The 21,930-nt window shown below is 35.7% G+C and overlaps 1 protein-coding gene across 2 annotated transcripts in view; it reads right to left on the bottom strand.

Moving 5' to 3' along the window:
• Nucleotides 1-21,930, bottom strand: part of LOC133521432 (G-protein coupled receptor dmsr-1-like) — an 87,683-nt gene that overhangs the window by 4,208 nt on the left and 61,545 nt on the right. For both annotated transcript variants that reach the window (XM_061856392.1, XM_061856391.1), the window contains exons 3-5: nt 11,305-11,485; nt 2,673-2,839; nt 1,600-1,677 (exon numbers count right to left, since the gene is read on the bottom strand). In XM_061856392.1, the coding sequence (XP_061712376.1) occupies nt 1,660-1,677; nt 2,673-2,839; nt 11,305-11,485 (366 nt within the window). In that variant the 3' untranslated portion in view covers nt 1,600-1,659. The remainder of the gene's footprint in view (nt 1-1,599; nt 1,678-2,672; nt 2,840-11,304; nt 11,486-21,930) is intronic.

The raw sequence follows: 21,930 nt of genomic DNA, 5'->3' as shown, positions 1-21,930 counted from the left end.
TGGTCAGTTACGGTTGCGTCGGGCGAGAAATTGAGAATACGTTTGTGCCACACCCGACCACTTACATTGGCTTGCAGGAGAGCGAAAAGAAACAAAAAAAAATATTTTTTGAAAAGTTTTAGATTTAGGAAATATTTAACTTATCATTTAGGCACATATGTTTACTATTTGTAGTAGTATGCAAATATTTTGAATATAATGGTAATTATGAAATAAAAGCATTTTTATTATTGCTATACTTATGTTTTTGACGAGTAAATGTTAAACGTACAATGTATGACATGACACAAAGTTTTGGATGTGTCACAACTTTTGTGATACTCGTAATTTTCTGTTAACAGAGTGTAAATTATCCTAGTAAAATGCGGATATGGCACAACATTTTTGAAAATCATTTTTTTAACCGATTAGTGTCAACAAAGAGAATTTGAATTCAAATTCTCTGTGGTGTCAATTAAAGCATATTTTTGTTATTTTAGGAAACATTAAAAAACGATTTGGCTAAAAATGGATATGGCACACACGTACCTATTCTCAGCCGACAGCTGAAACTTTTTAACAGTGCAAGCCATATCGCCTCGTCTTGGCAACATTTTACATGGAAATGTTTCTGGTGGGATATCCCATTTTTTACTTTGTTCACTTTTCTTTTTTTGGGACTATATCAATTTTAGAACTTCTAGCATCAAAATTTGGGGAAGTTTCAGACAAACTTCCATCCCCTAGTCTAAAGGGTTGGGAGGAGGGGATGGGACAAAAGTTCCAAGCTTATAATTTTTTTGTTTGTGTACTAATTAATACGTATACTAGCTTACAAACCAAATTTTAGCTTTCTAGGACTTCAGGAAGTAGCCTAAGAATTTTGATGATTATCAATGAGTGAGTCAGTGACGAAATCGGGGTTTCTTAGATATCATAAAATACCTTGAATATCATATATTAGATATCATAAAGACCGCATATTACCTAACCCCAGGAGCCAGAACCAGAGGACCCAGGGGTTGATAAAGAAACACTAATTTATAATTAGGTAATCTGCGGTCTTTTATGCCGGTTTATTTAGATAACTCTACTTATGCTAGAACCTACGCTACTGAGCGCTCAGTGAGCGCGGGACGGGATCCCTTATAAGAGCTATACAATTAAAACTTTATTTGTTTCATAAGTCTACTATTGACATCATAGGCAGGGAATTTAGTTTAGGTATTTGGTAGAATCCATACCCAAGTTATGAGGGTTCAAAGAACGACGAAGCACTTTGAGAAAAGATAGGCAGGGCCCTCGCACTGCGAAGGTTTCATATATACCTATTTATTAAAGTTATTAATTTAAATACCGAGGAATATCAATTTAACATAAACCCGGAGAGGCCTCAGACATGGCATGGCATTGCGGGTAAATAGCCTAACCCGGCGACAATATCAGCACACGTCCCAAAAGCCTCATTCTATTTTCCTTACGTTAAACCTCGCTATATTCGTGGCCATTAGCGACAAAGGCCAAACATTAAACACGTAAAATACGAGCGCGAGGACGAGGATAAAATAAAGATAAAATTAAAGATGCTCTTAAATAGCTTAATGGGACAAAATGGCTTACCTTCGTTCAGTTTTAAATAACGCTCTCCTCGACCACCCTTATGAGGGCGGGACTTTGTCGCTATAGCGGCCCGGTCACCTGTGCACGAACCAATTCATTAGTTATCATTAAATTCAAGGTACACTCAGGATAAATTACAAAGTTTTTTTAAAACTATAAATTGCATACAGGCTGAAAACCACTAGTCGCTTTTCGGTGAAGGAAAATATTGTGATGAGACCGGACTAATCCCAATAAGGCCTAGTTTACCCTCCGGGTTGGAAGGTCAGTGGACCGTCGCTTTCGTAAAAACTAGTGCCTACGCGAATTCTTGGGATTAGGTGACAAGCGGACCCAGGCTCCCAAGAGCCGAGGCAAAATGCCAAGACAACGCGAGGAAGATGATGATAACTATAATTTGCATAATAATTTTAACTTTACAAAGGCCAGCTATATACATATATTATTAATATAACGAATTTATCTAGTTTGATCTAGTCGTTAAATACTGTTTGTTTTTATATTAAAATATGTACCAATATTTGTTTACCTAACAAGGAATCGTGCGAATGCAAGTATCGCAATTAAATTATTCTTCACACATCCATGTATCGCAACGCAAAATGGTTGATTGCTTAAATAACCTATTTTCCCACACATTACGTGTGATACTCGTACTTTGCCCCATAAAGTAAATGTATCATCATAATAAGTTACTTTTGCTATTCACATCGATGTAGGTTAGGAAAGTATTCCGGTAAAAAGGTTTTGTCGTGTACTATTCCCAGAGGAGAACGAAGGTCTTCCATCAACGACACGTGAAACATGGACTTCGTTGACATAACCTAACTTTGTATAACGTAAAAACGTTATAAAGAGAGTACCTAAGTTACACATAGTTTGATGGCGCGATAAAATAACTATAAAAGGAGCAACGAGTTACTCCGTGTTATATAAGTAGACACACACGCTCGTGGGTGTTGGGTTTAAATTAAAACATTGCATTGTCGCCTAAAAGCCCTTGCCTAGCCCTTGTGTGTCTCAGGGGTACTGTGAGATGGAAAAGTTTTGAAAGCACAGATTTAAAGGGATACCTGCGTGGTCGGTTCTAGTTTGGTGGCGAACTTGTTCGGTTCTTCGGGCGTAGAGAGCATGCGACGCACGAGGCGTGCGAACGTGCAGCGGAACTGTCTGCTCATGCTGCAGTACAGCACGAAGTTCACCGATGATGTGAACAGGGCCAGGACGTCCATGAGGTCGCCTGTGCAAAACAATTACTTAATATCATTATTTGGGTGGTGTGTGTGTGCCTTTGGTGGCGGGTACCTTTTTTAGTGTTTGGTGCCTTCTTGAGCTTACTGTGGGGCTTAGTCAAATTGTGTAAGAAGGTCTAATATTTATTTATTTATTATTTATTCTGTCCTGTAAGCCAGGCGATAATGGAAGCATAATTTGTTAGAAGATATTTTTTACTACGTTATACTATGGAAAGGGTAGGTATATATCCCTGCCTATGAAGCCGATGGTCCCGGGTTCAAATCCTGGTAAGGGCATTTATTCGTGTGATGAGCATGGATATTTGTTCCTGAGTCATGGGTGTTTTCTATCTATTTAAGTATTTATAAATATTTATATATTATATATATCGTTGTCTAAGTACCCTCAACACAAGCCTTATTGAGCTTATTGTGGGATTTAGTCAATGTGTGTAATAATGTCGTATAATATTTATTTATTTATTTTATTTATATCTGCCTAAAAAACTATGTTTGGTTATTTAAATCCCACAAAACCCGGATTTTGGGGTGGCCCAGTAGACCGTAGAGAAGAAAAAGTTAATTCGCCCATTTACACAATATTCATGGAGTCAGAATAAGATAACACTGCAGCGATTTTAGTGGCACAAACGTGCAAGTGTTTTTTTAAACGACAAACTCCTATGAAATTATGACATTTTAAAATAACACTTGCACGTCTGTGCTATAAAAATTGCTGCAGAGTTACCTTGGTCTGAGAGTTTCCATAAAATATATGGCACCGTATGACGCCATTTAGCTCGGCTGTCAAACTCGAGGTGACATGTTCTTTGACGTCTTCGTACAATCAATAACTCTTGGATATACGAGCGATACACCTATTACAAATCATGCTACAGTGTGTAAATCCAATACGGGTAATAAATTAAACCAGGTACAGAATTTATCCATGTAATCATTAAGAAGTTTTTTAAGTTACACTTAATTATGATCCCGTATTAAATTTTTGAAATTTTACCTAGCAGCAATGTACTGCAAACATTACGAGACAACATGACATGACATTACGAGCTTTTTATAGTAACAACAAGTGTCAATAAGCGTTGACAGTTACTTTAAAAAGTTCTTATCTTGTAACTTTTTTGCTTTACGTTGCGGCTCGAATGATTTTACTGAAATTGTATCGTATTTCTAAGCAAAATGTATCCCAATACATTTCTTAGCTCATATGCTAACTACCGTTAAAATATTCGTATTGAATTTACACGCTGTATACCCTACGGATGACTAATGGCAGCAATGACCTGACCTTAAGGGTAAAATTAAACGAAGTTTGTGCGGAAAACATCACGGAAGCTATTAAAGTTTACATTTTGTACCACAGCCTACGCATATCCCACACCAAAAACTCGAACCCGAAATAATTTTAGATTCCAGGAATTGTTATCGGTAACTTTACACACTTCCAAAAGTATCGTGTTTTGTGTACCAGGTGTGCAACTTATTCCACAGAGCCAGCCAATTTGCAAATGTAATATCTTCTCAAATAAATGGGTATGTTTCCCTATGTGAAGGCTGAAATTTCTTAATATTATATTCGAGTCTCGCTCGCTGCTAAAGAACTCCTAGAGAAGGAAAAAATATTGACGTGAGACGAGCAAATCAAATTATCCATCATAGACGTACCCTATCAACGTGTAGTTATAAGGAAATAGTTTTGCTGTTGTAGTATCAGTATTTTGATTATTCGGCACGAGCCAGAAAACGAGCGCTCTCATTTATAGATAAACAGACACATTATATGACTGCGGTGAATTAAAAATAGTTATTTGTTTTACAAGGGGGCAAATAGATACCCAAGCAAGCGAAAGATTCCATAATTGAACACGAGCGTAATGAGTGGTTCGAAAAATGAAAACTTGAGCGCTGCATGGATTTAGGCAAATTTTGCCACCGAGTGAACACAAACATTTTTACTACACCAACGCGAGGAAAACACTAACTGTAAAACTTCAAACAAAATCAAACCAAATGAACGTTATTAAATAGGTATTCATAATTTAAAAGACAATTCTACCAGCCAACGTAAGGAAACAATTACTTTGCCACTCTTGCGGATAAAATGCAATTTTATAATCAGGTTTTTAACAATCAAGAGAGCCTTTACGAGCTGGTGGGGTTAAAAATAAATGTTCTTATATAATATAAGGAAATTTAACTAGGTATATCAGTAATGAATGAATCAGCAGTACTTAGCTGTGATTAATAGTTCTGTAATCATTTTATAAAAACGCTCTTTCGGAGTTCTCGTGGGCTGGTATCATTTATCTTCTCAGTAAAATATATGTAGCATAAAAATATTGTTAATTGTGTGTGTAACTTTCTTTGTTCAGAAAATAAGCTTAGGCATGCAGTAGGTACTGAAAATTCTGAAAAACATCGATCATTTGCTAAAAATTATTACAAATAAATTGCGCCGTGTGTTTTAAATTTAGCTCAACACAATGGATGCTGTAAGGGATTTAAAACGTCATATTGTATAGGTACGCCAAACATAAATTATTATAATAGGGTTTTATTTTGAAGGTACAATAAATAACAGAATTACATTTTGATTTTACTCGTGCCGGAATAAATACGTTTTGAATTAATTAATTTTTACCGATGTTCACAATGGATTTCCAAGTAGAGTGAAATCCTTGCTGGTGTAGGTGGTTATATTTTATCATGTTATGTAATTGTAACTAATTGTGATGCCACTTCCGTCTCACCGGGTGCGGCGGCGGATGCGGCTGAGCGAAAAAAAGAGCTAAGTACAGCCGCATCCGCCAAGAATATAGCTGTACCCCTTTTGGTGTGGAATCACTTGGCTCGTGGGGTCCCGGTGCCCTGAATTTTTTTGGGGCTTTGTCAAAGAGGCTTGTGGATGCGACTGGGGACCGTAGTGCTGGCAGCTTCCTCGCACAGTACATTACTATTGCAATCCAGCGTGGTAATGCTGCCAGCATCTACGGCACCTTGCCGAGGGGTGAATTTTTATTTTAGTTTAGGTTTTGGGTTTTTCTAATTATTATTATTAATTTTGATGATTATAATTTAGTTGCGTTTATAAGTTTTGATATAGTATTTATATTGTAACTAATATACACATAAGACTAAGAAACATTTTTAGGTCATTATATATTATTTTCTTTATCTAGGACATTATATATTATTTTTACATTTTAGTTTCTTGCTTGTGGAAACTGCTGCCCTACTGCTACCTATTTAGAAATTCAAAACATAAAATTGGACATGTCTGACTGCAGTTATAGTAAAAAAAGTACATATAAAAAATAATAAAGTATTTAAAACTGTCAAAACTAGATGGTCCCATTAAATGAGATTATGCATAAAATGTTATTTTTGTGCGTTAATTATAGGTAATTTTGTGCATATAAGAGCCATCAGGAAAGTCATATTTTAAATATTTTATTTAAATATCAAATAAATGTTCATACAAAAAGTTTCTTCTTTTAATTTAAAACTATAGTTTCCATTTTTGTTCAACATATATTTATATAGAAGCACGAAAAGTACTTATCTTCGCTTAGGTTCAGCTACATAGTAAGAGGTTACACAGAATTTGAGAAATTAGTTTTATGTCATAAATAGGAGTACCTAAGTTCCAGATTTTATACATGTAAGGAAAAAAGGGAAAAATAGCCAAAAAGCACGCGAGTAATGCGGTGTTGTATTGCAAGTTGTCCGTCTTGAATATTTAAGAGGCTCCCTAACGGCAATGACCTTCGATCTGAATCCCTTAGTTTTCTAATGTTTTCTGTAGCTTTTCATATTAACAGCAACGACTGTAAGCAATATAGTATCCCATATTTACTTCAAAGTACAATGTCTTTGAGATATTTGGCATCAAAGTTGAACAATTTTAGGCCAAAAAACTGGTTTACTGGCCATCATTTTTATGTTAATTAGTTTGAAATTAAAATCTCTGACAGTTTTTAGAGACGTCAAAGACGAACCCAAATGTGTAGATTTCGTACATGTAAAATCCTTCACAGCAATTGAGTAACGAAAATTAGTTTCAATGTAAATTACCAAACCCATGTAGCTTGAATTACAAAACAGGAAGTTGATGAACACATGGGGCCAAAGCTGCTACAAAAGCGAGCTCTCCGCAAGAGAATTTCGGGAAACGGAGTTGGATCAACTTACGCTATTTTGGGTATATGTAAGCACTTTGATCTCCCACAAACACATGGTAATTGATGCTTGGCATACATAATTGACCTGAAAACGATATGGAAGATTGCTTTGCAAATATTAAAGTTCAATTTCCGAGGCATAATTATAACATCGCCCGGGCGAAGTTAGGTAATCTTTTTCCTCTCCGAATGAGCCCTCATGGAACTTTGTTCCATGAATGGATTCCGGTAACTTAATACCGAACTTTAGAATGGGAATTGATATATTTGTAAACACAAGCGCAATTTAGAAGTTTTGCAAATGTTACGAATATATTCAGAGTTTGCCTTACCGTCTTGTCTGAATAACTTTTATATAATCTTACGAATACGAATATCATGTTATTTGTTTCATAGAAAAGTTGATGAGAGTGAAGTATGCACAAATAAGAGATTTTGCCAGCGTCGTATAATTCATTAGGAGCTTAATCTATCGACAATATTGCGGTACTCAGTTCATTTATCTCTCTACTCGGGGTCAAACAACAATATTAGCTCCTCCTACCTCTACTCGGATAACCTGTAATTTTCGAACCATTACTCAATGTAAATTTTTAAATTTTTATTGAAAAAAACCCGTTCAAGTGATTTATTTAAAATTGCGGAATTTTAAGTACATAAATACTTAGTTTCAAACAATACCTGCGTCGTTCTTAATAATTAGGTTATTACGGGACAGTATATGAGTTATATGCTCACTACCATTTTTTCATAACGTACTACATACCTACCTGCAATAAATAAAAAACCTTGATATGTGTTTATTTGCGTACCTATATATATATATAAATTATACTAGGCGTCACCTATGTTATTTTTCAGAATAGTAAATGCTTTGAAGTGTAAAAAATACTTGGATACCAAAAGTACCAAAACCTCTCTAGTGATTTCGACGCCTACCTGCGGTCCGGAAGCAAAGTTTGCCTAACGATACAAAATGTTACTACAGCGAATTTCTCTGTAGAAATCTGAATCGAAAATGTAACATCTCGGTCTCGAACTAACCCATATTTTGTTAGTTTACACAGCACTTAAAAATATATATTAGTTGAGTACATAAATTTATAAGATAAATAAATTGAATTACATTAACATTATAAATAGGTATCCTTTATTATTTGTTTATTGGACGTCTCATCTGAGTCATCTGCTAATGATATCGACAAATCGTCTATTTTCTTCTGTCAACTTACACAAAAGCACAGCGTTGTTTTATATCATGCAAAATAATATTCACTTAATGCTTCAGCAATTTCAAGTAAATAAGCACAAAAAATTGAATTGTACGAAATTAATAGGTACACTATATGTATTAAGTGCAGTGCGGTTTTAGTATCACGGAAATGTTACAAAAGTTTTGTAACATTTTCGTGACAACAGCAACTACAACAGACAACGTATGTGATTCGTAGCGCTTACTGCACGCCCTTAACGCAGCAGCTTACGTGAGCGAATAACTTTCGATTGCGATGCGACGCGGCGCAGCGCGGCGGCCCAACGGCATTCACGTTCACAACGAGATCACCCACGTAGGACACTTCCTTAGGTATCAAAGGATTGAATTCACCCGCGTTCGCGAGTTATTCGCTCACGTAAGCCGCTACGTTAGAGTTGCCCCAAGGCGGCTAACCTTTCAAAGACAGATATCACATACTAGAGAATTTGGGATGGGTACCGCCGTGGTCGAGTGGCCTAGCAATCTTACACTTTTTCTTTAATATATGACATCTATTTCAGTTTATAATTTATATAGGTTTGACGACCGGTCTGGCCTAGTGGGTAGTGACCCTGCCTATGAAGCCGATGGCCCTGGGTTCGAATCCCGGTAAGGGCATTTATTTGTGTGATGAACACAGATATTTGTTCCTGCGTCATGGATGTTTTATGTGTATATTATATATATCGTTGTCTGAGTACCCACAACACAAGCCTTCTTGGCTTACTGTGGGACTTAGTCAATTTGTGTAAGAATGTCCCCATTATATTTATTATTATTTATTTATTATAGGTGTAGTAAATAACTATTTTAAAAGACTAATCAAAATATTTAATAAAAAGTTGTAAACAGTAACAGATCATGTCGCTTGTATAAAACTTACCATTTACACGCTTTGTAAGAGATTTCGTGTTTGAATAAATAGGCTGTCACTCACAACATAAAATTACCATCCGTCTCAATGATACATATCGCGTGTTGAAGAAATTTATAAGACGAAAATAGCCACATAAAAGAGTGGCAACGTAAGTATATACCCAAACCGTCTACTCTCTCGTAGTGTGTATTCATACGAAAATAAACAAATAAGAATATAAATAAAACATGAAAATAACGTCACTGTGTTTATGCAGACTGGAAACGTGTTGTTTTATATCATAAAAGTTTAGTTAGTTTACGTAACTGTAATAAAGCTTTCGTAATATTTTTTAGATCGTGAAATAATTGCTTAAGTCTCATTTATTATCTTAAATATAAACGCTATCCGTAGTTACAGTCGCCAAGTAACACCCCTCGTTGAATGCAAATGCGTCACAAAGTTAAAACAAATTTATTGACACTTATTTCTTATAACGCCGAGTAATCAAAGACAACACAACTCATTGTGCTATAAAAAGTTTTATGGGGTCGGTCGGCAGGATCCTAGCATAATATATGTTGTTTTTTGGTACTAATACAGAGGTTGGTGGGATTAGGTATCTAGTGTAATCTTGGGTGGCCCCCACAATACACTAGCGTCTTTTGAGCATCGGCGTCTAGTCAGAGCGCTATGGAAAATGGCGTCGCTGCATTGTTGCGCCAACGTTGGGTCGAGCAGCAGCCATAGAGTTGACTAAACGTCGACGCTCGGGAGACACTAGTGTGGGGTGGCTCTACTACAGGTGATGTTCGGATATCAGTTGCGGCTGTATTAGGCGTAGTCACTGCTAATTTTCTTAATAAATGAGTGATTCACAGCCTCATTACTGCCACGATTAAAAAGCTTAATCCGTCACTTATTTCATCAAGGCAATTGACAGTGACCAGTGACAACGCCCGGGTCAACGCTGAAGCAGTAATGTCGCTACAGCAATGAAGCACTTGTCATCCAGATGTTATCTTTACGTATCTATCGCTGATTTCGATTTTGAATTCGAATATTCATACGTTACCCTGTAACATAACTACCTAATGAGCTGTAACTTTCCCTAAGTGGTGCGTTGTTGTAGAATAAAACTTGCATAATTTATTAAATTAAGTCTGCTTCTCACAATATTAGTAATATACTTATTAATTACGTAGCAATAACTAAAGTTTTGGATTCCAAACTTGCTTTAGAATTTGTTTCGAATGCTGCAAATTGTACCCACTTGAATGATTTTACTTTTGCATCAGGTAATAAATTTTGTTTATTTAGCAGGCGTGATAGTAGTAGGAAGTGTAAATCTGATTGAAAACGGCAAAGGGATCATAACCCATAAGACATCAAATTAAAGGTAGGTATAGACACAAAGTATATATAAGTAAGTAGGCAATACACTATATCTATGTAGTCTATAATATATATGTCGGCCTCTGATCGTAAAATCAGACAGATCATGAAAGTCCTAGGCATATGGTGAAACGTAAAAATCTTGGTCTCGTTCCCTGAATCGACGGGCTCGGGACGGGTTTGCCCTTCAGGCATCTAAAGCCACCTAACGAACCGATCCTACCTATCTATTGGTTTATTGTGACTACCGTCAAAACATAACATAGGAGCTCTACGATCTACCTGATGTTACGATCGGCCGCCGACATATGCACCTTATTGTTTTTTTACCGAATCGATATACGACAGTAGCTCACCTCGCTTAAAACAAGTTTATTTACCACGTAGACAATGGTTAATTTTTTAACGTTGACTTTAGACAAAAAACAAGTAAAAAATTAAATTTTTGACGGATGGCTGTAGAAAAGACGGTATAAGTTCAACAATAATGTTTGTCTCTTTTGTGTTAGGGCCTGGAAACGGAACCAACAACACCTACGAATTTACGAGGACATATTTTATCTTGCGGCTGGTAGCATAAAACTTTATTACATGGAAATTGTTGTCAATCCTCCAGATATAGTTTGTTGGACCTTCCTTCAATGTCGTTACGAGTACAACGCTTTATAACTCTCGCTTAACCGAACTGTTAAAAATGGCAGACATTTATTTCCATTATAACGAGTTCAATTTAAATAATACTTAGCCAAAATAAATACTGACCGAACATTCCATAACAGTGAGTGAAGAAGTCGGGCGCGAGAGCACTGGCTAGACCCAGGAGGCCCTGAGGCACCTCTGTGGAGAGGAACAGGCCTAACACCGCCAGCAGCATCCGCGTTGTCCGGTCCGTGCGGCTCGAGCGCCGCGCGCACGGCTCTTCAGCGAGGCACTGCTTCTCAGCCTGGGAAAATCAAGGTAATGTTTTAGTATAAAATTAGGACAATGTAATGTATGGGAAGGGGTATATATTTGTGCTGTTCTCGAGTACGTTCTCCGGTTCTACTTTCTAGAGAACGTCGCAACTACTTATAGGTAAAAAGCTAAGTGAAATATGGCTTTATCTATAATTTTTTTTAACGAAGACTGCCACTAAAAGAAGATGTTCGTGGTAAGCTCGTCGTGTAAACCGCATTTATATTATTGATTATAAAATTAAGGCAATTTATTTGCGTCAAGGAAAATCTTAAAATAGGTAAAAGTACGCGGTACTTTAATAAATTCTGTCAAAAGTTTTGAATAATCAACATGATGGTTTCAAGCCAGTGATAAATATAGTTCATTAATTACTCTCCCTCATAATCCAAAAGATAAATTATGATAAATTACTGTTATAGAGAATGTATTAGGATCATATGCAATCAAAACTTGGAGTACCTACAGCCAATGTGAAATGCGAACATTGACCGCATGTTTATATCTTCGTAAACATCCATGCTTTTCTGATATAAACCGATTTAATTGGGGTTTCAATCGACTAAAGGAACATTTACTTTGATTAATATCAAGGCGGTAGTCATTTGGAGTTGAGATACACCTGCTCGTTATCGCCCACGATGTACCGTCTAATGGACATCTGCCAAAGCATCGTCGATCAGCAGCAGCTTCGGATATAATCGACTAACGCTATCGGCATTGAACCTCTTACTCGAGGACAAAGGACTTAAATACCGTCTAAAACATGTACCTTGTCCTTGATTTATTTGTAATGATAGTTATATATGTACCCAGAACGATTGCCGAAATTTTACCAAACGAGATTAAAAGAGACGATCTAAAATAATCAAGCATAAATTGGCTTGCTTCCATTGAAATAGGCGTCCGTTGAAAATTTCTATTAGCGCACCATTGTTTCCACTCAATCACCTTGAATTTAGAAATTGACATTAATGGGAGCCAAGAACGTTTAATTATTTTTTTTTGCGTTCCTTCTATAATTATAGCATTTAGCTAAAGGACAAAAAGCTCTTTACTTGTGTCTCTTATGACGCCCAGAGGGATCGCTCGGGAACTTGCCAGATTTTAAATTCGATTAGTGTAGTTGAAGGCAGCTCCTGAATTATTAAACCTTCGAAGACATAGCGGGGTCTACAGCTCCTTAGGTATCATGCAAATTGGACCTGGTTATATTAGAAACCCACCGCAGACACTTAGCAGTTTCAGTTACAATGTCTGCCTTCATTCATTGAGCAAAGTCATGATTGATTTAATCAACAAAGTTAATTAATTTTCTAGCAAGTGGTCTAAGTTTTAATTATTCATAGATATTATATTACAAAGCATTTGTTACTGCTTCTACACAAATATTGTATCTACGATTTATAAGAGCGCCAATGTGTACGAGTAGGTAATAACCTACGATTACCTAGCTTATCATTATAAGCTATGATAACTCGCACCTCCCAATACGTGGGATAAAACTCAAATCAAATCCAGTTATGGAAATTTCAAGTGCAAATCCAAATGCAATTCATTCCAGTTGTCTGTATTCCCTCATAAAGGCGATTAATACAAGAGTGGAAACTAATCTGCTCGATGCTATCCATTACCTGTTCTTCTAATGTGCATCCCACGCTTTTGCGAGTTGAACCGAGAACAGTAAACACGTACTGTATTATAATAAGTGTAAAATTACTTGGTAAACACTAAGTTTTATTTTTCTAGTTGTCGACTGTAATGGTTGAATTAAGGCTTCGTATACCAAACTAAAATCTCATACTTTTTTCACTATGGGATCTCCACTCAACTAATACATACAATCCTATGGAAACGCTTTAGTCAACTAGAGTCAGACTAAGATAAGTTGGCAGCGATTTTGACAGCCCAGACAGTGCAAGTGTTATTGTAAAGGTCAAACCTTTACTTAACACTTCGCTGCCAACTTATCTTGGTCTGACTCTATAATAAATTTGACCAATCACGTGCCGCCGCGGTCAAGAGGACGAGACAAAACGATAGCTCCAATTAATTCTTTATTTTTTTGTTTTATAGTAGAAACAATTGCTTCATAAGGAAGAAACGCGCATATGACACCCTTATTATAGCAACATCCAGACCGCTTAGCATCGCTTGTTAGTCTCCTTAGGCTACTGTGGTCAAAATCAAGAAAAAACTGTTCAAAAATTGAATTTCGCAAGGAGCAAGAACCAAGGCCTCATGAGTTACGAGGTGTCGTTGACTGGACGGCTGCGCCGGGGCACGGACTATGAAGGTATCGCGGTTGCTCGAGTGTCTTAGCTAAATTAATGATTTTTAGATTTTATGTTTTCTATTATTATATGTATGTTAGTTTTTAAGGTATGTATGGGCCTTAGTTGCCTGAAAATGAATGATATTTAATGAATTTAATTTAATTTAGCAGTATACTTTTGGTTTGCTTACCTATATGATTTTGTAGTTCAAAGTTTTTTTCGTTGGCTGGTAGAAAATAGTACATTACGATACAAGTGCGAAAAATAGGAAATTCGAAACGAGTGGCGATAAATTAAAACACGACCGAAGGGAGTGTTTTAAATCGACACGAGTTGCGAATTACCTATTCGCACATGTATCGTACAACGTTTTACAGTACATATGGCCCTTTAAATGTTCGACACAGTAACGTAATATGCTACTTCTCGCACTAGTGCTATAAAGTAGCCCCATATGTACTGTAAAGTGTTGTTTACAATAGTGATGATATAATCACTATTGTATAAAATACTATTTATATATTTCCTGTTGACGGGAAAATAGTGTTCCGGTCCCTCAGGAGTTGCGTACGACGCCAAACTAACCGTAGGTAACTACATGATTTCCTTTGTAATAGAAGATCCGTTTCATAATTTTCTACCCTCATGTGGTAATTGATTTAAACTTAGATCATAGATATGTTATATAGGTTGTTAAGTAAATCCCGCACTAAGTGGGAAAAAAGGCAGAGAGAAAAATGTTTTATCTTTTTATTTTTTGGAATTTCCCGCACTGATTAACTTTAGAAGTTTAGAAAAAATTGACGCATTCTTTACTACATCATTGAAGAAGAAAAGGAATTTTGAAGGAAATAATTATTGAAGAAAACAATAATGACAAAATAAGTTTTATTTTTTCAGTGTCGTAATACAAAATGCATAAAAAAGGATAATGTAGAATGTAAATAAACTTTTCTTATATCAACAATTTTCAACCGACTAGCAGTGTTGTAAGTAAAATACCTAGTGCATTTCAATATACATTTATTTCCCTTTTTCTCTTCCTTGGAATGAAACAACCCATTACAAGGCAACCTATGTTGTTTCTCGGTCGAAATCAAACAACAGATGAGGGTGGAAATACCTTGTTCGTATCTTAGACTATAAGACAATTGAATCAAGTTCGTGTGAAACAGGTTCCCCGTCTAATGGTGAAGGGTTTTTTCTTATTTTAAGGTACATCGCGTACCTATGTAACAAAGCGATTTAAAGTCACGGCAGTGTGTCCAGCTAAGTTAGAATATACTTAATGATTGATTTGAAACTAAGCTAAAGAAAAACTGGCCAAGAGCATGTCGGGCCATGCTCAGAGTAGGGTTCCGTAGTTACTTACTCTTCCGTCACAATAAGCTAAACTGAAGCTTAAAGTATAGTAGATTGAACAACCAAGGGATGAACTGTGGATGTACGTCTTTTTACTATGAAGGGAAAACTTATTGCGATAACTCAAAAACAGCTAAACTGATCATGTCCGCTATAGTTTTCGTTTAATGTCTTTCTTAAGCTCTACTTCCAAGATTTTTTCCATATTTTTTGGACCTACGGTTTACTTACAGACACATTTTTTTTTGCTTTCCGAGCGATTATCTCCGAATATATTGACGTTATCAAAAAATGTTTATGAAGACCCCTATTAATTTTGAAATACCTTTCCAACGATACCCCACACTGTAGGGTTGAAGCAAAAAAAAAAGTTCACCCCCACTTCACGATCAGGGGAGGTACCCTAAAAAAATAGATTTTTAGATTTTTATTGTACGACTTTGTCGGATTTATTGATTTATATATCCATGCCAAATTTCAGCTTTCTAGGACTAACGACCACGGAGCAAAGCCTCGGACAGACAGACAGACAGACGGACATGGCGAAAGTATAAGGGTTCCTAGTTGACTACGGAACCCTAAAAAATAGTTAAATTACTAGCTTTGTATGTATAATTTACTATCAACACTTGTGACAGAACTTTATATGAACCGACTAAGTATAATCAAAGAGAATTTGAAATAGAGGTGAATTGTCAAAGAAAATTTTGTAGCCACAGTTTTCTTTTACAATCCACCTAATAATATAATGCTATGGTGATCATGGTCAATATAATGTAAATAAACCTTTGATGATACAGGCAATATGTTTTCGTTATTACACACAAATCAAGTAAGACATAATTTATAAGTAGTATCGCATCTATATTCTGCTATATCTCCTTATTATTATGTTGTCACTGAAACTGCGATGAGACAGACCGTTTAGCGCTACAAAGTGGTTCTATGTCTATTTTTGACAACATATAACAATGTGATCATGAAACTGTCTCAAAATGGAGAAATGGTATGTCTAAAGGGAGACAAATAGCAAAAAGGTGTCTAAAAAAATGTTACTTTTGCAGTACCTACCTGCTGTGCCTTATAGCACAGTAGGTTCGCAATAATAAAGAATGTAATGTTTCAGATTTTTAAATAATGGCGAATTATGCAATGATTTGTAAATATTTCTCATTTAAGTCAAAAATTATTCAAGAAATTTTAAATAAGATCAACTTGTCCATATTTGACTGCGGGAAGTTTTGTACACAAGCGCGTTGTTGGCCGAGCTAGCGCGAAGCGCGAGCAAAGTGTCTACGTTTTGGGGTACCTATAATACTCGTACAGCTTATTCAGCCATTCGTTTATAGTAACTGTCATCTACAGATCACCATTGATTTTTTGCTGCTGAAACTAAAAGCAATCCATGCTTTATCGATGAAATTAAAATAAATGTATTATTTACGCATCTAAAATGTGATATACATAACTCAGTCAAAATTATGACTACCTTCTTAAAACTACATTAGTTTTACCTACTTAAATTATGGGTAGTGAATCCGTTAAAAGTTTATTAGTGTGCAAGGAATCCACATTTATGAATAATAACGCCTTTAGTCTATAAAATGGTAATATATATATATATATATTATTTTATAAATACCTTATTTTCATTGCAACAAATAACTCCTTAATCGTACCGCTTTTTAGGGTTCCGTACCCAAAGGGTCAAACGGGACCCTATTACTGAGACTCCGCTGTCCGTCCGTCCGTCCGTCCGTCTGTCACCAGGCTGTATCTCATGACATGAACCGTGATAATTAGACAGTTGAAATTTCTACAGATTATGTATTTCTGTTGCCTCTATAACAACAAATACTAAAAACAGAATAAAATAAATATTTCTTTCCAATCTCGAGGTTCTCATCCAATCACCGAAGTTAAGCAACGTCGGGCGGGGTCAGTACTTGGATGGGTAACCGTTTTTTATAGATAATGGTACGGAACCCTTCCTGTGCGAGTCCTACTCGCACTTGGCCGGTTTTTTAGATCATAATACGGTTGCTAACAAAACACATTCTCCTAGATTTCAAACAGGTAGAAGTATACAGGAGCAAATACCTAGGGACTCCGTGCACACTAAAGGAGGCAGTTAGCAACCTGAAAGCCTTGCTAGGCTTCGTGGAGGAGCTGGGGTGGTTAGAGTAGCGCTACCTCGATTTCACGCAAAATAGGCACAATGGTTGTCGATTTACGGAAAATGGCCAGAAGCACTAACTAACTAACGGTTGCCAAAAACGATATTTAATAATCTCAAGGATTTTTTCCTGAATCCTGATTTTTTTGGCTTTCGCTTGATAGAAACAAATCACTACATTTAAACTTGAACCCACTTTAAAAAATTGTTACAATTTATGCACAAAGGTGAAAAATATGAAAATTGTTCCAAAAAACGCGCTATTTTGTTTTTGAGGGAATTTATCAATTACTTTTTTTTTGTTAAAACTTACAACTTAAAATTCAAAAACATGATATGTGGTATTATCTACGAAAAGGGACCTTATTGTCGATGGCGCTTACGCCGCACTGCGTCGCGCAGCGTTGTGCTTGTATCGGAGCATCGTTTATGACGGCGGAAGCGCCATCGACAATAAGATCCTCGCTGAAGAGGTCAGTAAGAGTGAAAGAAGGACACGAACCTACTGAGAACTACACATTTAAGTATCTATCTAACTCTGTATCGCCTCGTTATTTAACTCTTACTCCAGCTAATTCACTTTTAAGCTAAGTTCACTTGCATATTAAGGTCGTAATTCAGTTGAGTACAGCGGCTTAAGACAAATTGTATTGAGATTTATTTACAATTTTAATTAAAATTTACTTGAAACGGGGTTTTGAACAAATAGGGTTCTTAAATGTAAATAACTTCATAAAATATAATAAATATTTTTGATAAACCATAAATATTAATATGAGTTTATCTTCTTCTCAATCACAATTAAGTTTACGGTGATTATGCAAATGCAAAGCGCCTACATCTTTAAAACTGGCCCAATTTAATCTAAAATTAGACATATAAATTAGAAAAAAATGTGCCGCAAGCGCCATCCGGAAATAATTTTATTTAAGTTTTTTGGAGAAATCGCGATACATCTGGTTGACGTAACTGGTGACCGAGGAGCTGGCGGCTTCCTCGCACAACGTATCAGTATTGCGATACAACGAGGAAATGCCGCCAGCATCCTTGGTACAATGCCTCAAGGGCCTATTTTAGATATAAGCTAGTTATAGTAATCATCTGTATATATCCATTATGTATATTGTTATTGTAAATAAAAAAAAATAAAAAAAAAATCTAAATAGAGATCTATATCAATTCTTTGTAACAATGGGGGTGACATCATCAAACATGATAAAACCCCTTTATTTAATAAAGATAAAAAAAAATCGCGTTAAAAATATCTCAGTACAATTGTTCCACATATAGAGACAAAAGTCGATATGTCATTTTGTTAAGCTATTAGAGAATATATTTTAGATAAGTTCTTTTGACGCGATGTCTGATTCGCTATTTTTGATTCCAACTTTATTTGACTACTTATACAAAATAGAGAAAAAACAACACAAAAACCTTTGTAAACGTATTATAAAAGTCGCAGATACCACTGACAATTTGTATTTTTAGGAGCAACGTGCCGACTTTCGTAACGTATCCCAAGCTTGTCAATGAGCTTTTGTATGAAATCTCAATCTTAGGCGAAAGGAAACATCGTGAAGAAACTTTTAAATGATGAATGCAAATGACAACAAATTGGTCTCGAAACCCTTATTTCCAGGTCAGGACATTTCTGAATATTAAAAGGATTGTGTGGTTTTATGAAACCACGGTAAAAGAACTTTTTTTCACATTATAGACATTTAACTGAAAAATTTCGGAATAATATTCTATTAAGGGTATATAAATCGCTTCATCAATCTTAATTTTATACTTGGATAATGGGAATGATAATGGGAAATGATAAAAATAATATTTTTATTGAACTCTTGTCTTAGAGTACGACATACATAATAATTAATAATTATTTAGATTATATACACATAAAAAAACTGAAAACAATATTTTATAATCGTCAAGTCATTTTTGATCCGTTTTTCAATTATTTTCAATCATTCTATTATCAATTCCATCTTCATCATGAGTTTCACAGTTTATAAATGTAACCAATATTTTATGGTAACTAAAATACGTGAACAGTAATAGTCTATACACTACACGGTCAGCTGATGCGAATTATGGGCGTCGCCATATTGGGCCCGGCTGCTCTGACGAGCGCCTTCCACTTTATCCCTACTCCGCGGCCGACCGTCACGCGACATGCAACACACAGACGAAAAAGTTTGAAACGATGTAATAAAAGTTTCACTTCAATAGTGTCAGCGACACATCTTAATAAGGTTACTGAGCGAACTCCAAGGTCTTATAGGATTAACAAACTATTCTGAAACCTACTTTCAAAGCCAGGCTTTAACAGTCCGCAGCAAACTCGGTTCTCCATACAAACGTAGTTATGCTCTCATTTTAAAACGACTATCTGGATTGCTCTAAATCATTGTACTTACAATAGGATAAGGTATATCTTATTATCTACGCCTGTAATTAGTTTATGTAGCTTCAGATATCATAGTTAAAAAACTTGTTTTTACTATATTTCGTTTGTTTTATAAGTTGAAGCTATATATATATATCCCACCAAAAACATTTCATGTAAAGTGTTGTCAAGACTAACAGGCGCATAGACCTTTTACACTAAAAAGTTATGAGATCCCCTAGTAGGCACCAAGACTTTTACTTTGTAAGCCTAAACTTTATCAGCTCTAACTCAACAAAGCCAACAGCTTGTTCAAACAGTACGGCTTGGCCGTTTCGTTACTGTCACATAAACACTCCCGCGGTGGACTTGTATAGGTAGTACAAAGTACTTACAACTTAGCACCTAACATAGGTCTTTATTGCCGCCAATTTTTGATATTTAACAAATTGAGCACATGTCAGTGGAAGAATAAGGATCAAAGTCAAATGGCGTTTTAAAAGTTATAATCATGTTTCGAAAGATGGCAGTAAATTTATTGTGGCTTGAAAGTTTTTTGACAATCCACTTCTATTACTTGTGTTTAAGTTGTAACTAAAGTTTGAAAAGTTTACGACAAGAAACAGTGGCAATACAATAGTATAGAGGGCGCTACTTGGCTGTTTTACGTGAACCCAGTTCAAATCAGCACTTTCAATTTTTTTATTATTTTATTGTTGTTTAGTTATTAGCAATCCAATCACTGCTACCACACAAAATTTCACGATTCTAGGACTCCAGGGACCAATGTTTTCAGGTTTGGAGGTATTTTTAGTTACCCTCGTTTTAAGGAGTTGCAGGGAGAAAGTTACAGATTTCTCACGACCAGATTTGTTTGCATACAGACTCGACTCTATATGCCAAATTTTAGCCTTCTAAGACACCAGGAAGTAGTCTATCTTTTCTATGACACGGATTTCATATGGCTAGGACAGTAAAAATTAAGGTATGTATAAAATCTAAAGTATACTTGGTACCCTAATAAAAATTGGTGTTTAAGATACATCTACTGACTAGATGGTACCCTAAAAATTTCAGCTCTCTAGCATTATCCAAACCGAAACTACGACGAAACGTGCCGAGAAAAGATATGCACTACCTTTTGCCCTTTTTCTCGTCTTGGCGGGGGCACGGCCGTGCCCCCAGATATAAACTAATAACAGGCATAGATAAAAGAACTTCATGTCCAACACGTATTTTTAAGAGGGAAGAATAGCTTTGCGATCATATTCGAACGTAGGTAATTTTTTGATGAAATTGATTTGATTTTGATGTCGATCGCTTCAGAATAATATATTCTAGGTTTATAGGTTTGCCTTTAAAAAAAATCATAGTTTTTATACAACAAAAGTATAAAATGTGATTATTAAAACTTGGACGAATTAAGCAGTGCTTGATACACGCACGCAATAACAAGTCAAACAAATGTATAGTTAAGGCGCAGGGTAGGACAAGGCATACTCCATACAAACCTTGCGCAAGTTTTATAGTATATATTGGATATACGCAGAAATTTCTTTATAAAAAAAATACAAAAAAAATAGTAATTAAAAAAAATACATCAAGCCCTAGCAACAGAAAAATAAGCATATTTACCAAAAATAGAACTGTAGCGCAAACACAAACGAATAAAAACGCGCACAAAGTTTGTATGGAAAGAGCTTGCCCTACCCTTCGCCTTAAGGTTAATAAGTATAATTAATAATTAATTATGTATAGTTTTAACTCTAGCATAAAACTATTTACTATACTACTCGCATCGAATGATGGTCCTTATGATAGTTCCTTCCAGTGTCCTTTGGTTGGGCCCAATTAAAAATATATATATTTCAGAGTAATTTTTCATCATACCTATTGCGATATATTTATTGCGTAAATCTTACCTTTTTAAATAAATTAATGTGCTCAGCTTTGGAGACAAGGCTGAAATGGCTACAAACATTTTACGTGACAGCTTCTCCATATAAAATTGAACTGTCATAGAGGCCGTCATTGGACGCGAGAGGGATAGCACAATGATCCTCGATGGTCTTAAGCAAATAAATTATTATTTATTTTGGATTTCACGGGCCTATAAATCCCGGCCTTTTGCTAGGCATGCGTAGGGATATAGATCCAACAAGTAGAGGCCCTTTGGAGAGCTTTAATGTCTTTATTATTTATTATTTTATTAACGTGTTCTTTGGAAG

The sequence above is a fragment of the Cydia pomonella genome, chromosome 9 (assembly GCF_033807575.1).
Source record: "Cydia pomonella isolate Wapato2018A chromosome 9, ilCydPomo1, whole genome shotgun sequence".
Classification (NCBI taxonomy): Eukaryota; Metazoa; Arthropoda; class Insecta; order Lepidoptera; family Tortricidae; genus Cydia; species Cydia pomonella.
This window is presented reverse-complemented; position numbering and strand designations above follow the sequence as displayed.